This window comes from Entelurus aequoreus, linkage group LG16, assembly GCF_033978785.1.
Source record: "Entelurus aequoreus isolate RoL-2023_Sb linkage group LG16, RoL_Eaeq_v1.1, whole genome shotgun sequence".
Classification (NCBI taxonomy): domain Eukaryota; kingdom Metazoa; phylum Chordata; class Actinopteri; order Syngnathiformes; family Syngnathidae; genus Entelurus; species Entelurus aequoreus.
Genome location: NC_084746.1, coordinates 31,424,312 through 31,439,325, shown reverse-complemented (window position 1 = coordinate 31,439,325; position 15,014 = coordinate 31,424,312). Strand labels below are relative to the sequence as shown.

Below are 15,014 nucleotides of genomic sequence, written 5' to 3'. Positions count from 1 at the left end.
GTACACATGTGCCCTCATACATATAAACATAATGCCATCATAAGACCTACTGCAACGCTCAATTAAACTCAGAGAACATCCCTAAACTATGCTAGCACTGCCGTTACCACGAGTGTAGGGCTGTGCGATATGGATCAAAACTTATATCCCGATATAGTTTGGCCCATTAACTAACCCATTAATAGAAATATCAGTTGATATAACTAAATATATCCACCATGCCTTGAGTTTAAGGTACCAAAAAGTTAGAAAAGTAGGTATTGCATAATAGGATCCCAACTTAAGAGGTGTTTTCAGTTAAGAAAAAAGGAAAAGTCTTTAAAATATAAGAAAAATCGACATCGGGCTGTGTTCTGAAAATTACTTTTAAAAAGTTATTAATTTTAGTTACTCGTTACTTTACCAAAGAAGTAATTGAATTACTAACACAATTACTCTTTAATAAATACAATTAATTGCTAGTGAAAGTAATTAATACATTGATTAAAAAACAAAAAAAACCATAAAAACTTCAAATATCTGGCATAATGCAGTTGAGATAAGTTTTGTATAAAGTACTGTGTATATGCATATGTATATGAGAGCAGTGTGTGCGTCTGTGTGTGTGACGTCAGGGAGTCAACTCTCAGTTTTACAGGCATTTTAGCTTGAGCTGATTTTGTTAGCTTAGCAGGCGAGCACAGCAGTTTGTCAGCTCTGACTGCAACCCTTTTGAATCTTTCACTGGTTTGGTTACCTAGATTAAACGTGCTTCCATGGCTGTATGTTCTTGTCAACACACATGGTATTGTATGGATGACAAGTTTGTCACTTCAATCATTGATTTGTTGTTCAATTTTCCCTCTGACCTCTCATAGTTACTAGTGCGCATTGCACTTTGTGTCAAGTTTTAATGTGTTGGGGGAAAAAACGTTGTCTTTTACTGACCTGTTCCTCCAACTAAGATCTGGTTTCTTCCGTGTTGGAAGACTAACCCCGGATTTCCACTGAATGCGGAACAGCCACGGAATCTTTCCGTTTTTATTCAAGTCAATGTGTCAATTTCCACCGCCTGCTGAACGTAAGGACATGCCGCTGCCGTACCGCATTCCAGCGCTAAATATACACAGTATTTTTTGCCAGATGATGCAACAACTCCGTGCAATCTCAGTAAAATCTGCGAGTGTTGGACAGTAAGTCATGCACAAACACGAAATAAAGTATGCGGTTTTCTTTCAAAATGAAATGCTCCGTCTTCAAGGCAGATCGTATTTTTTACTTTGAAAAGTCCTAATAGGTGACCACGGCCAAGGTTCTCAGACTTCATTTCATCTTGTTGACACAAATGGATGAGGACATGCTGATTCTGGAGGTCCAAAATGGGGGCCTGTGTCAAATATCAGCTGATACGGTGACCGGGAAGGCAGAGGACTGATTGTGTGACACGCTCACCAGGGATGATGATACTTTTTTTTTTTGCAGCAAGCAACAATACAACAGTGTTTTATCAAAGCAGGACTAAGTTTATTTGCGTGAACAAGGGGATGGGTCAAATGCAGAGGACAAATTTCACCACACCTGTGTGACAATCATTGGTACTTTAACTTTAACTTTAACTTTCTGCTTCCCTGGAAGGACGGAAGAAATGTTACGTTTTTCGCATTGTTAGTACGTCCCTTATCACGTGATTATGCGCGGAACAACGAGATCTCGTAAAAGTCAGTGCTATTTCGCTGCACGACGGAGCCGCAAGAGAACGGCGGTGGGAATTGCCAAACGGCAGATGGCGGCGCACTGCCGCAGTGAAGCCGGTCCGCGGCCGTTTCGGATTCAGTGAAAATCCGGGGTAAGTGTGTTTGCTAGGAGGAGCGGGGCTCCCCTCTGAGCATGGCGCAGGAGGTAGGGGGACACACAGTGAATCACTGTAAATTGATCAAATTTGGATGGATTTATTTTAGGAGAAAAATGCTAATTAAATGGTCAAAAACTGTATTTGCACGTGTGCTACTCCCCCCTAAAAAATAAAATAAAAATGAACAATAGTGTCAAAGTGGCTTACACTTGCATTGCATCTCATAAGCTTGACAACACACTTTGTCCAATATTTTCACAAAGATAAAATAAGTCATCTTTTTGGTTCATTTAATAGTTAAAGGCCTACTGAAATGAATTTTTTTTATTCAAACGGGGATAGCAGATCCATTCTATGTGTCATACTTGATCATTTCGCGATATTGCCATATTTTTGCTGAAAGGATTTAGTATAGAACAACGACGATAAAGTTCGCAACTTTTGGTCTCTGATAAAAAAAAGCCTTGCCCCTACCGGAAGTAGCGTGACATAGTCAGTTGTTCGCTTCCTCATATTTTCCTATTGTTTTCAACGCAGCTAGAGCGTTTCGGACCGAGAAAGCGACGATTACCCCATTAATTTGAGCGAGGATGAAAGATTCGTGGATGAGGAACATTAGAGTGACGGACTAGAACGCAGTGCAAAACATATCTTTTTTCGCTCTGACCGTAACTTAGGTACAAGCTGGCTCATTGGATTCCACACACTCTCCTTTTTCTATTGTGGATCACGGATTTGTATTTTAAACCACCTCGGATACTATATCCTCTTGAAAATGAGAGTCGAGAACGCGAAATGGACATTGACAGGGACTTTTATTTCCACGACAATACATCGGCGAAGCTCTTTAGCTACTGAGCTAACGTGATAGCATCTGGCTCAAATGCAGATAGAAACAAAATAAATAAATCCCTGACTGGAAGGATAGACAGAAGATCAACAATACTATTAAACCATGTACATGTAACTACACGGTTAATAATTCTCAGCCTGGCAAAGCTTAACAATGCTGTTGCTAACGACGCTGAAGCTAACTTAGCAACAAAGCAACCGGACCTCACAGAGCTATGATAAAACATTAGCGTTCCACCTACGCCAGCCAGCCCTCATCTGCTCATCCACACCCGAGCTCACCTGCGTACCAGCGATCGACGGCGCGACGAAGGACTTCACCCGATCACAGATGCGGTTGCCGGCTAGCGTTGGCTAGCGTGTCTGCTATCCAAGTAAGTCCTCCTTGTTGTGTTGCTACAGCCAGCCGCTAATACACCGATCCCACCTACCACTTTCTTCTTTGCAGTCTCCATTTTTCATTAAACAAATTGCAAAAGATTCACCAACACAGATGTCCAGAATACTGTGGAATTTTGAGATGAAAACAGAGCTTTTTGTATTGGCTTCAATGGGCTACCAATACTTCCGTTTAACTAGTGACGTCACTCGCATACGTCATCATCCAAAGGCGTTTTCAACCGGAAGTTTAGCGGGAAATTTAAAATTGCACTTTATAAGTTAACCCGGCCGTATTGGCATGTGTTGCAATGTTAAGATTTCATCATTGATATATAAACTATCAGACTGCATGGTCGGTAGTAGTGGGTTTCAGTAGGCCTTTAAACAAATTTACATTATTGCAATCAGTTGATAAAACATTGTCCTTTACAATTATAAAGGCTTTTTACAAAAATCTACTACTCTGCTTGCATATCAGCAGACTGGGGTAGATCCTGCTGAAATCCTATGTATTGAATGAATAGAGAATTGTTTTGAATCGTAAAAATATTGTTTTTGAATCGAGAATCGCGTTGAATCGGAAAAAATCGATTTATAATCGAATCGTGACGCCAAGAATCGATATTGAATCGAATCGTGGGACACCCAAAGATTCGCAGCCCTACAAAATACTGTCCGCTGTAGTGGACGTTGTCCATGAGGAGGTTAAAATTTTGATGCAAGGATCTGCCACTGTGTTTACACTGGTACTCTTGTACGCTAGTGCTTTTAGCAACTAACTTCAAAGATTTTTGTCTCCCAAATTTTGATCTGAACTGGGGGGGCCAATTTGGTGTCAATCCCGGGCCGGATTTGGTCACCAGTTAATTAGCACTGCCATTTATGGATAATCCGCTGAAGCTGTTCCCAATTTGTGACGTCACCAATTGTGCACATTCTGAACAGCTTGTTTGGCGGAAGTTCAAAGGAAGGCAAGATTGTTTTAAAAATATCTCTGCAATCACGCTTTGATTTCAAATTTTCAGGATTTATGAAGATCCCAAATACACAACATGCGTGTGTGTGTGTGTGTGTGTGTGTGTGTATGTATATATCTATCAATGTATACCGTATATTAGGGATGTCATGGTATGAACATTTCATATCACCGTTATTTTGACCAAAATGATCACGGTTATCATTATTATCGCGGTAATTTTAAATGTGCTCAGAATTTTCAAGAACTAATTGTGAGGATTTTTGCATTTAATAAACATTTTATGAAGTTTGATTTGACACAAAAAGCACACATCATATGGTGGTAAAATAAGTGTAAAAGGTAAAAACGGAATTGAAAACAATTCAAATGGAAAAACTGTTTTTTGGGGGGGGTTTTTTGTATTGTTATTGTTATTTTAATATATTGTCATTACTGTTATTTTACTTGTTGTGGTTTGTTCGTTATTAATTTATATATTTTATAACTATTTAAAGTTGAGTTTTGGTGGTACGATAAATACTGTTTTCAAATCAATGAATAATAAATCTTGATTACAATATCAATCAAAAATTGATATTGCTGACTATTCAAGTGAATAAATTGGAATTTGCGCTTGCAGTCTAAGCCATCCTACTTTACGTTTCGGATCTTGTTTGAGGTAATAAAGTGAAACCAAAATTTTAATTACTTTACTGGTGGGGGGTAAAAAAAAACAACATTCCCATCAGAACGCATCCGAAATACAATACCATGATAGCATCTTTTGTTTATGTTTGTGTCAGAATGTCATCAGAGGAAAAGACTGTGGAACCCTCTGACCAGGGACCCTCCAGCTGTGCAGGGGCCACATCCACAGGGAGTCCGGCTCATGCCGACAAGCGACCACGTGGCAGGCCACGCAAGGATGCTGCTGGTGCTGCTGCCTGCCTACTACAGGCGCAACCCTCAGCCTCCTCCAAGAACAGAAAAAAGTATGTTTCCAATTTATGTAAAATATATATTTTTGTTTGAAATGCACTGATATGTTAACCTTATTTTATTTGCTGCCAATTTAACAAGGTGGAAACCATACTTTAGCTGTTTACGACTTTCGAAGCACGTTTTCTAAACGTATTTAACAGCAGAACAACTTTACAGGTAACTGGTTTGTCATTTTCGTACTTGGCTATTTCTCCAATGTACAGTACCTTTTCTACTACGGTATAGTTTGGTACACAACCTGAACAAGCCAAGCTAAACTGCCAGCTATTTAGACAATAATGGCTGTGTTGGGTAATTTTCAGTGGATTGAAAAGATATGCTACTTTACAAACTGTATAGGTGGGCTTTTCAACTGGGGTCAGTTAACATTTTGAGAAACAAAAATTTTTGCAGTAAATTCCTAAAAACACTAGAGAGTGCTCCTGTTGTGAATAGGAACTTGGACCACTGTAAACACATTGGCAGATCCTTGTATTGACATTTTAACCTTGCTAGCAAACACAACACTGGGGTCCAAACTTGTGATTTACAACTGGAGTGTTCCTCAAGGCACCCTTTAAGTCCTCTCCTGTTTTGGAGTTACAATTTTTTTCCCCCTGTAATGTGATTTTCTAAGGCTGCACGATAATGGCAAAAATAATAATCAGATTATTTTGATTGATATTGTAATCACAGTTTATTACACGATCATTCATTAATTTAAACAAAAAGAGTATTTATTTTACCACTAAAACTCAACTTTAAATGTAGTTGAAAAAAAAAGGATATGAATTAGTAATGAATAAAACACAAGTAAAATAATAATAATAATAGCAATAACTATGTACTGTATATAAAACAGGGGTCCCCAAACTTTTTGACCCGGGGGCCGCATTGGGTTAAAAGAATTTGGCCGGCGGCCGGGCTGTATGTGTATGTATATGTATAGTAAATATATATATATATATTCATACCGTACGCGATGATGTCACATTATCGATGGGAAAATGCATTTTTAGACAATATGATTTGCCTGAGTGGCTTGGAGACACAGAGAGTAACAAGCGGTAGAAAATGGATAAGAAAGGACAGATTTAAAACATTTTTAAAAAAAATACAAGGTTTTTTTTGTTGTTTGTTTTAAGACTTGGAACTTCCCGCGGGCCAGATTTTGGACGCTGGTGGGCCTTATCCGTTTGGGGACCCCTGATATAAAACAATAAAATTAAGTTTTTGCATAAAAAAATTTTAAATTACGTTTTTCACCTTTTACACTTATTTTTACCACCTGGGTGTGATTTTTGTGTTGAATAAAACGTAATAAAATGTTTGTTAATTTATTGTAAACATCCTCACATTTATTAGTGCAATACATCTTTGGACAATTTATACCAGTATTTTATGTCAAAGTATAATAATTGTGTAAATGTGTTTTAAGTACATGATGCTTCTGTTAGGTACTTTTTTGAAGTGTGCTGTGCTGCTGTTCACAGCTTGACGAGTAAAGAGGCAATAAAAAAAAAAAAAGAGAGAGAGAACGCCTCTCAAGTTGCTACCGCAGTTTGTCAATTGATGTTACATGTTTTATCGATGATGTTGTTCACAACAACACACGCAGATTAGATGTGTTGTGTGTGTATGGATTGTTCTTGTTAGCTTTAGCTTCGTAGTTTAGTCGCTGTTTTAAAGGCCTACTGAAATGAATTTTTTTTATTTAAACGGGGATAGCAGATCTATTCTATGTGTCATACTTGATCATTTCGCGATATTGCCATATTTTTGCTGAAAGGATTTAGTATAGAACAACGACGATAAAGATTGCAACTTTTGGTATCTGATAAAAAAAAGGCTTGCACCTACCGGAAGTAGCGTGACGTAGTCAGTTGAACATATACGCAAAGTTCCCTATTGTTTACAATGATGGCCGCATGAAGTGAGAGAGATTCGGACCGAGAAAGCGACAATTTCCCCATTAATTTGAGCGAGGATGAAAGATTTGTGGATGAGTAAAGTGCAAGTGAAGGACTAGTGGGGAGTTGAAGCTATTCAGATAGGGAAGATGCTGTGAGAGCCGGGGGTGACCTGATATTCAGCTGGGAATGACTACAACAGTAAATAAACACAAGACATATATATACTCTATTAGCCACAACACAACCAGGCTTATATTTAATATGCCACAAATTAATCCTGCATAAAAACACCTGCGTGTTTGTTATGCTAGCTCCTAGCTCCTCTGCTAGCTCCTAGCTCCATAGAACACGCCAATACAATTCAAACACCTGATCAACACACACAATCACTCAGCCCAAAAGACCGTTTACCTAACCCAAGGTTCATAAAGCTTATATATTTTTAAAAAGTTACGTACGTGACGCGCACATACGGTCAAGTTATCGAATGTTTAGCAGCCAAGGCTGCATACTCACGGTACCTGATATTCAGCTGGGAATGACTACAACAGTAAATAAACACAAGACATATATATACTCTATTAGCCACAACACAACCAGGCTTATATTTAATATGCCACAAATTAATCCTGCATAATAACACCTGCGTGTTTGTTATGCTAGCTCCTAGCTCCTCTGCTAGCTCCTAGCTCCATAGAACACGCCAATACAATTCAAACACCCGATCAACACACACAATCACTCAGCCCAAAAGACCGTTCACCTAACCCAAGGTTCATAAAGCTTATATATTTTTAAAAAGTTACGTACGTGACGCGCACTTACGGTACGGTACGTGTTATGCTAGCTCCTAGCTCCTCTGCTAGCTCCTAGCTCCATAGAACACGCCAATACAATTCAAACACATGATCAACACACACAATCACTCAGCCCAAAAGACCGTTCACCTAACCCAAGGTTCATAAAGCTTATATATTTTAAAAAAGTTACGTACATACGCAAAAAAAAGCCAAAGCTGCATACTCACAGTAGCACGTCTGCGTCTTTGTCATCCAAATCAAAGTAATCCTGGTAAGAGTCTGTGTTGTCCCAGTTCTCTACAGGCGTCTGTGTATCCAAATCAAAAGTCCTCCTGGTTAGAGTCTCTGTTATCCGAGTTCTTCCATCTTGACTGCATCTTTCGGGAATGTAAACAAAGAAGCGCCGGCTGTGTACTGTTGTGGCTGACTACGTTCGAAAAATACGTCCATTTCGCACCGACAACTTTCTTCTTTGCTTGCTTGGCTTCCTTCTCCATAATGCAATGAACATGATTGAAACAGATTCACGAACACAGATGTCCAGAATACTGTGGAATTATGAAATGAAAACAGAGCTTTTTCGTACCGGCTTCAATGTGGAAGGCATACCCGTGTTCGTCGGGCTACGTCACGCGCATACGTCATCCTCAGAGGCGTTTCGAACCGGAAGTTTAGCGGCAAATTTAAAATGTCACTTTATAAGTTAACCCGGCCGTATTGGCATGTGTTATAATGTTAAGATTTCATCATTGATATATAAACTATCAGACTGCGTGGTCGGTAGTAGTGGGTTTCAGTAGGCCTTTAAGTGACTGTCTTGCTTGTTTAGTTTAGGTCAGGGCGACTGAGTGTGTTGGGGATGAATGAGCGCTACCGGACACATTATTTTCCCAAACAAATGTTCCTTCTCCTCACAATGACAACATTTCACTTACAGGAATGCCAATTTCTTGATATTTTGTGTTCAACTGCCGGTTCAGTTTCATTGGTCGATTATGTGACTCCGTCCGCGATTAAGTTATTGCGGAAATCAATTGACTTACATTTTTTTGTTGAGTTTAGTGATTATTGATTAGGCATACTAGCGCTGTGTAAAATAAAAAGTAGCAACTATAGTAACATCCCAAACTTTTTGTAGACATGCACTTTTTTCCACTCATTCACTCCTCATCTGTTTCATGGTCACAAGCTCAGGAATTTGCATGCACTTTGCGCGGCCCATTAATTTGTATTTGTATTTTTTTTAAATTATTGAGTCAAAATCAAAACCAAAATTTTATTAATTGTCCAGCCCTATGATTTTTGTTACTGAGGTGTTTAAAATAATCCACAAAGCCACGGGAATTATGGTAATACATCAATAAAGAAGTGACGGTTGAGCATAGGCCAGAGAGGGAGAGAGAATCATGCCCAAGTCCGTCCCAATTCTAATGGCCTTGAACAGGTACACCTGAAGACAAGCATGATAGATGGCTATCTCAATTGATCCTAGAAACAGTTGTACAGTGCATCCGGAAAGTATTCTCAGCGCTTCACTTTTTCCACATTTTGTTATATGTTTCAATATGGAATGCAGTCAATTTTGTCCTCACAATTCAACACACATTAACCCATAATGACAATGCGTAAAAAAAAAAAGATTGAGATTTTTGCAAATGTATTTAAAAAAAAAAAAAAACTAAGAAATTACATTTACATAAGTATTCACAGCATTTGCCATGAAGCTCAAAAGTGAGATCATGTGCATCCTGTTTCAACTGATCATCCTTGAGATTTTTCTACAGCTTAATTAGGGTCCACCTATGGTAAATTTAGTTGATTGGACATGATTTGGAAAGGCACACTCTTGTCTTTTTATAAGGTCCCATACGTTTCAGCGGCAGGAACTGGGAGATTAGTCAGGATAGAGGGAAATATGAATGCAGCAATGCACAGAGTCATCCTGGATGAAAACCTGCTCCAGAGCACTCTTGAACTCAGACTTGGGCGACATCTTTCAGCAGGACAACGACCCTAAACACACAGTCAAGATATCAATTCCGTAAATGTCCTTGAGTGGCCCTGACTTGAAGCATCTGGTAATGGCTTTGCTCCAATGCTTCCCATCCAACCGGATGGAGCTTGAGAGGTGCTGCAAAGAGGAATGGGCAAAACTGCCCAAAGATAGGTGTGCCAACCTTGTGGCATCATGGTAAAAAGACTTGAGGCTGTAATTGCTGCCAAAGTTGCATCAACAAAGTAGTGAGCAAAGGCTGTCAATACTTATGTACATAGGTTTTCTTAGTTTTTAGTATTAGTATTTGTAATATATTTTCAAAAAGTTCTAAAATTACTTTTTCACATTGTAATTATGGGGTATTGTATGTTGGATTTTGAGGACAAAACAAATTCATTTCATTTTGGAGTAAGGCTATAACATAAAAAACGTGGAGCGCTGTGAATACTTTCTGCATGCACTGTAAATGGGTCTGTTTTTAACACATTGTGATGTGTTAAAGTAGGCAGGTGACCAGTGCTAATGACGCAAATGTATATTGAGTAATGGAAAACACTCCTGAGATGAGGAGCCTATATTGATTATTAGTCAAAATAAAAAATACATCATTAAACAGTGACAGTGAATCCCAATGCCGTAGAGTCAAACAGCCCTGCAATCTATAGTGTTGCTTTATTTCGCTGCATATTTTAGAGGCTGGTATTTCGGGTGCAGTTGAACTCTAGAGAGATTTTCCCAGAAACACAAATATGTAGACACAAATGTTGCTGCTAGTTGATAAAGTTTTAGGAAGGAGCAAACTGTTCTTTAGTTGGAGATCTCTTGGACCTCATCAAGGATTACTGGGGAAAACTCTGCACTGGTATAATAATAAATACATTTGAATTAATTATATCAAATATAATACTGCAAAAAAGGTTAACTTTAAAGGCAATGGTGTTAATAGCACGTAATGTCCACTATTTTTTTCTTGTCATTGCTTTAGCGTGTTGTCTTAATCAATCTCAATCCTGTGCTCCCAATGGATGGTTTAATCTTCACCCATTCAGGCAGTGTGTTAATGCCACGCTACAATGATGAACCAGGGCCTGCTTAAGTTTCTTCATGTGGATGAAATGGTCAGGAGCAAACTACGATTGTAATTATTTAGCCTTTTTTGCTTGATATCAGTGACGTCACGGTATGGAAATTCCTTTTCACGGTTATTGTGATCAAAATTATCACAGTTGTCATTATTCTCACAGTATTTTTAAATGTGCTCAACATTTTCAAAAATTACTTATACTGAAATGTTTTAACCAAGTTGTATTAAAAAAACAAACAAACAAAAAAAAAAAAAACACCGCACATTCAATATGTATGTACCGCAAGTAGAAATTGAATGTGCATAAGAAAAGCAACACAAGCATTATAAAGACGTAACTCCACTTTTTGTGTATGAAGATGAAAATAGTGTTCATAAATGAGATCTAGTCTGCACGATTATGACCAAAAAATAATTAAGATTATTTTTTATCAATATTCACGATTATTCATTATGTTAGTTAAAACAGTGTGGGGTGTGAACGTGACGCCATCATGTAATTTGTAATGTCTAAAAAATTGCTATGGATAAACGTTATCCATATATATTTAAAGACAAATATTTGTGTTTTTGTTCATTATTCGTATCAACGTGTCAGCTTTTTCTCATTACATGATGCTTTTATCTCTATTTTTAAATTTTCATACAGAGAGGTTTTTTATTTTTTATGTACAACATGTACTAATGTATGTACATGTTGTATTGGGACAGATCCATTAAGAGTTTGAGCAGAAATATGTCATATAGGAATTAATTATACACCATAAAACATTAACAAAATGCCATGTCACATGAATGCTTTTTGGAGTTATAACTTTGTGAAATTAAAAAAACCTACAAGTTATGTAAAAAAACTAAAACCTGGTGTTTACTTTTTGCTGTCAATATAAAACACAAAGCAGTTTGCCTAATGAAGATAAAAAGTCTAATAAACAAGCTTTGTTCTTCAACGAAGAAGACCTCAATGAAAAATAAAACCTATGGACCCAGATTTCCCTCGCCCGGACGCGGGTCACCGGGGCCCCCCTCTGGAGCCAGGCCCGGAGGTGGGGCACGATGGCGAGCGCCTGGTGGCCGGGCCTGTCCCCATGGGGCCCGGCCGGGCACAGCCCGAAGAGGCAACGTGGGTTCCCCCTCCAATGGGCTCACCACCCATAGCAGGGGTCATAGAGGTCGGGTGCGATGTGAGCTGGGCGGCAGCCGAAGGCAGGGCACTTGGCGGTCCGATCCTCGGCTACAGAAGCTAGCTCTTGGGACGTGGAACGTCACCTCGCTGGGGGGGAAGGAGCCTGAGCTAGTGCGCGAGGTGGAGAAGTTCCGACTAGACATAGTCGGACTCACTTCGACGCACAGCAAGGGCTCTGGAACCAGTTCTCTCGAGAGGGGCTGGACTCTCTTCTACTCTGGCGTTGCCGGCAGTGAGAGGCGACGGGCTGGGGTGGCAATTCTTGTTGCCCCCCGGCTCAGAGCCTGCATGTTGGAGTTCAACCCGGTGGACGAGAGGGTAGCTTCCCTCCGCCTTCGGGTGGGGGAACGGGTCCTGACTGTGGTTTGCGCTTACGCGCCAAACCGCAGCTCAGAGTACCCACCCTTTTTGGATTCACTCGAGGGACTACTTGAGAGTGCTCCCCCGGGTGATTCCCTCGTTCTACTGGGGGACTTCAACGCTCATGTTGGCAGCGACAGTGAAACCTGGAGAGGCGTGATTGGGAAGAATGGCTGCCCGGATCTGAACCCGAGCGGTGTTTTGTTATTGGACTTTTGTGCCCGTCACAGATTGTCCATAACGAACACCATGTTCAAACATAAGGGTGTCCATGTGTGCACTTGGCACCAGGACACCCTAGGCCGCAGTTCCATGATCGACTTTGTAGTTGTGTCGTCGGATTTGCGGCCTCATGTTTTGGACACTCGGGTGAAGAGAGGGGCGGAGCTTTCTACCGATCACCACCTGGTGGTGAGTTGGCTGCGATGGTGGGGGAGGATGCCGGACAGACCTGGCAGGCCCAAACGCATTGTGAGGGTTTGCTGGGAACGTCTGGCAGAGTCTCCTGTCAGAGAGAGTTTCAATTCCCACCTCCGGAAGAACTTTGAACATGTCACGAGGGAGGTGCTGGACATTGAGTCCGAATGGACCATGTTCCGCACCTCTATTGTCGAGGCGGCTGATTGGAGCTGTGGCCGCAAGGTAGTTGGTGCCTGTCGTGGCGTAATCCTAGAACCCGTTGGTGGACACCGGCGGTGAGGGATGCCGTCAAGCTGAAGAAGGAGTCCTATCGGGTTCTTTTGGCTCATAGGACTCCTGAGGCAGCGGACAGGTACCGACAGGCCAAGCGGTGTGCGGCTTCGGCGGTCGCAGAGGCAAAAACTCGGACATGGGAGGAGTTCGGGGAAGCCATGGAAAACGACTTCCGGACGACTTCGAAGCGATTCTGGACCACCATCCGCCGCCTCAGGAAGGGGAAGCAGTGCACTATTAACACTGTGTATGGTGAGGATGGTGTTCTGCTGACCTCGACTGCGGATGTTGTGGATCGGTGGAGGGAATACTTCGAAGACCTCCTCAATCCCACCAACACGTCTTCCTATGAGGAAGCAGTGCCTGGGGAATCTGTGGTGGGCTCTCCTATTTCTGGGGCTGAGGTTGCTGAGGTAGTTAAAAAGCTCCTCGGTGGCAAGGCCCCGGGGGTAGATGAGATCCGCCCGGAGTTCCTTAAGGCTCTGGATGCTGTGGGGCTGTCTTGGTTGACAAGACTCTGCAGCATCGCGTGGACATCGGGGGCGGTACCTCTGGATTGGCAGACCGGGGTGGTGGTTCCTCTCTTTAAGAAGGGGAACCGGAGGGTGTGTTCTAACTATCGTGGGATCACACTCCTCAGCCTTCCCGGTAAGGTCTATTCAGGTGTGCTGGAGAGGAGGCTACGCCGGATAGTCGAACCTCGGATTCAGGAGGAACAGTGTGGTTTTCGTCCTGGTCGTGGAACTGTGGACCAGCTCTATACTCTCGGCAGGGTCCTTGAGGGTGCATGGGAGTTTGCCCAACCAGTCTACATGTGTTTTGTGGACTTGGAGAAGGCATTCGACCGTGTCCCTCGGGAAGTCCTGTGGGGAGTGCTCAGAGAGTATGGGGTATCGGACTGTCCTATTGTGGCGGTCCGCTCCCTGTATGATCAGTGCCAGAGTTTGGTCCGCATTGCCGGCAGTAAGTCGGACACATTTCCAGTGAGAGTTGGACTCCGCCAAGGCTGCCCTTTGTCACCGATTCTGTTCATAACTTTTATGGACAGAATTTCTAGGCGCAGTCAAGGATCTGGTTTGGTGGCTGCAGGATTAGGTCTCTGCTTTTTGCAGATGATGTGGTCCTGATGGCTTCATCTGGCCAGGATCTTCAGCTCTCGCTGGATCGGTTCGCAGCTGAGTGTGAAGCGACTGGGATGAAAATCAGCACCTCCAAGTCCGAATCCATGGTTCTCGCCCGGAAAAGGGTGGAGTGCCATCTCCGGGTTGCGGAGGAGACCCTGCCCCAAGTGGAGGAGTTCAAGTATCTCGGAGTCTTGTTCACGAGTGAGGGAAGAGTGGATCGTGAGATCGACAGGCGGATCGGTGCGGCGTCTTCAGTAATGCGGACGCTGTATCGATCCGTTGTGGTGAAGAAGGAGCTGAGCCGGAAGGCAAAGCTCTCAATTTACAGGTCGATCTACGTTCCCATCCTCACCTATGGTCATGAGCTTTGGGTTATGACCGAAAGGACAAGATCACGGGTACAAGCGGCCGAAATGAGTTTCCTCCGCCGGGTGGCGGGGCTCTCCCTTAGAGATAGGGTGAGAAGCTCTGCCATCCGGGGGGAGCTCAAAGTAAAGCCGCTGCTCCTCCACATCGAGAGGAGCCAGATGAGGTGGTTCGGGCATCTGGTCAGGATGCCACCCGAACGCCTCCCTACGGAGGTGTTTAGGGCACGTCCGACCGGTAGGAGGCCACGGGGAAGACCCAGGACACGTTGGGAAGACTATGTCTCCCGGCTGGCCTGGGAACGCCTCGGGATCCCCCGGGAGGAGCTGGACGAAGTGGCTGGGGAGAGGGAAGTCTGGGCTTCCCTGCTTAAGCTGCTGCCCCCGCGACCCGACCTCGGATAAGCGGAAGAAGATGGATGGATGGATGGATGTTCTTCAACAACACCGTGTGCTTCAGTGTATCAGTTTAAAGGCCTACTGAAATGAG

At 42.3% G+C, this 15,014-nt stretch overlaps 1 protein-coding gene across 8 annotated transcripts in view; it reads left to right on the top strand.

The window, feature by feature from the left end:
- Positions 1-15,014, top strand: part of kmt2cb (lysine (K)-specific methyltransferase 2Cb) — a 187,808-nt gene that overhangs the window by 53,100 nt on the left and 119,694 nt on the right. For 7 of the 8 annotated variants that reach the window (XM_062022643.1, XM_062022645.1, XM_062022641.1 and 4 more), the window contains exon 2: positions 4,826-5,014. The exons of the other annotated variant lie outside the window; for it this stretch is intronic. In XM_062022643.1, coding sequence (XP_061878627.1) covers positions 4,827-5,014 — 188 coding nt within the window. In that variant the 5' untranslated portion in view covers position 4,826. The remainder of the gene's footprint in view (positions 1-4,825; positions 5,015-15,014) is intronic. 8 annotated transcript variants of the gene reach the window in all.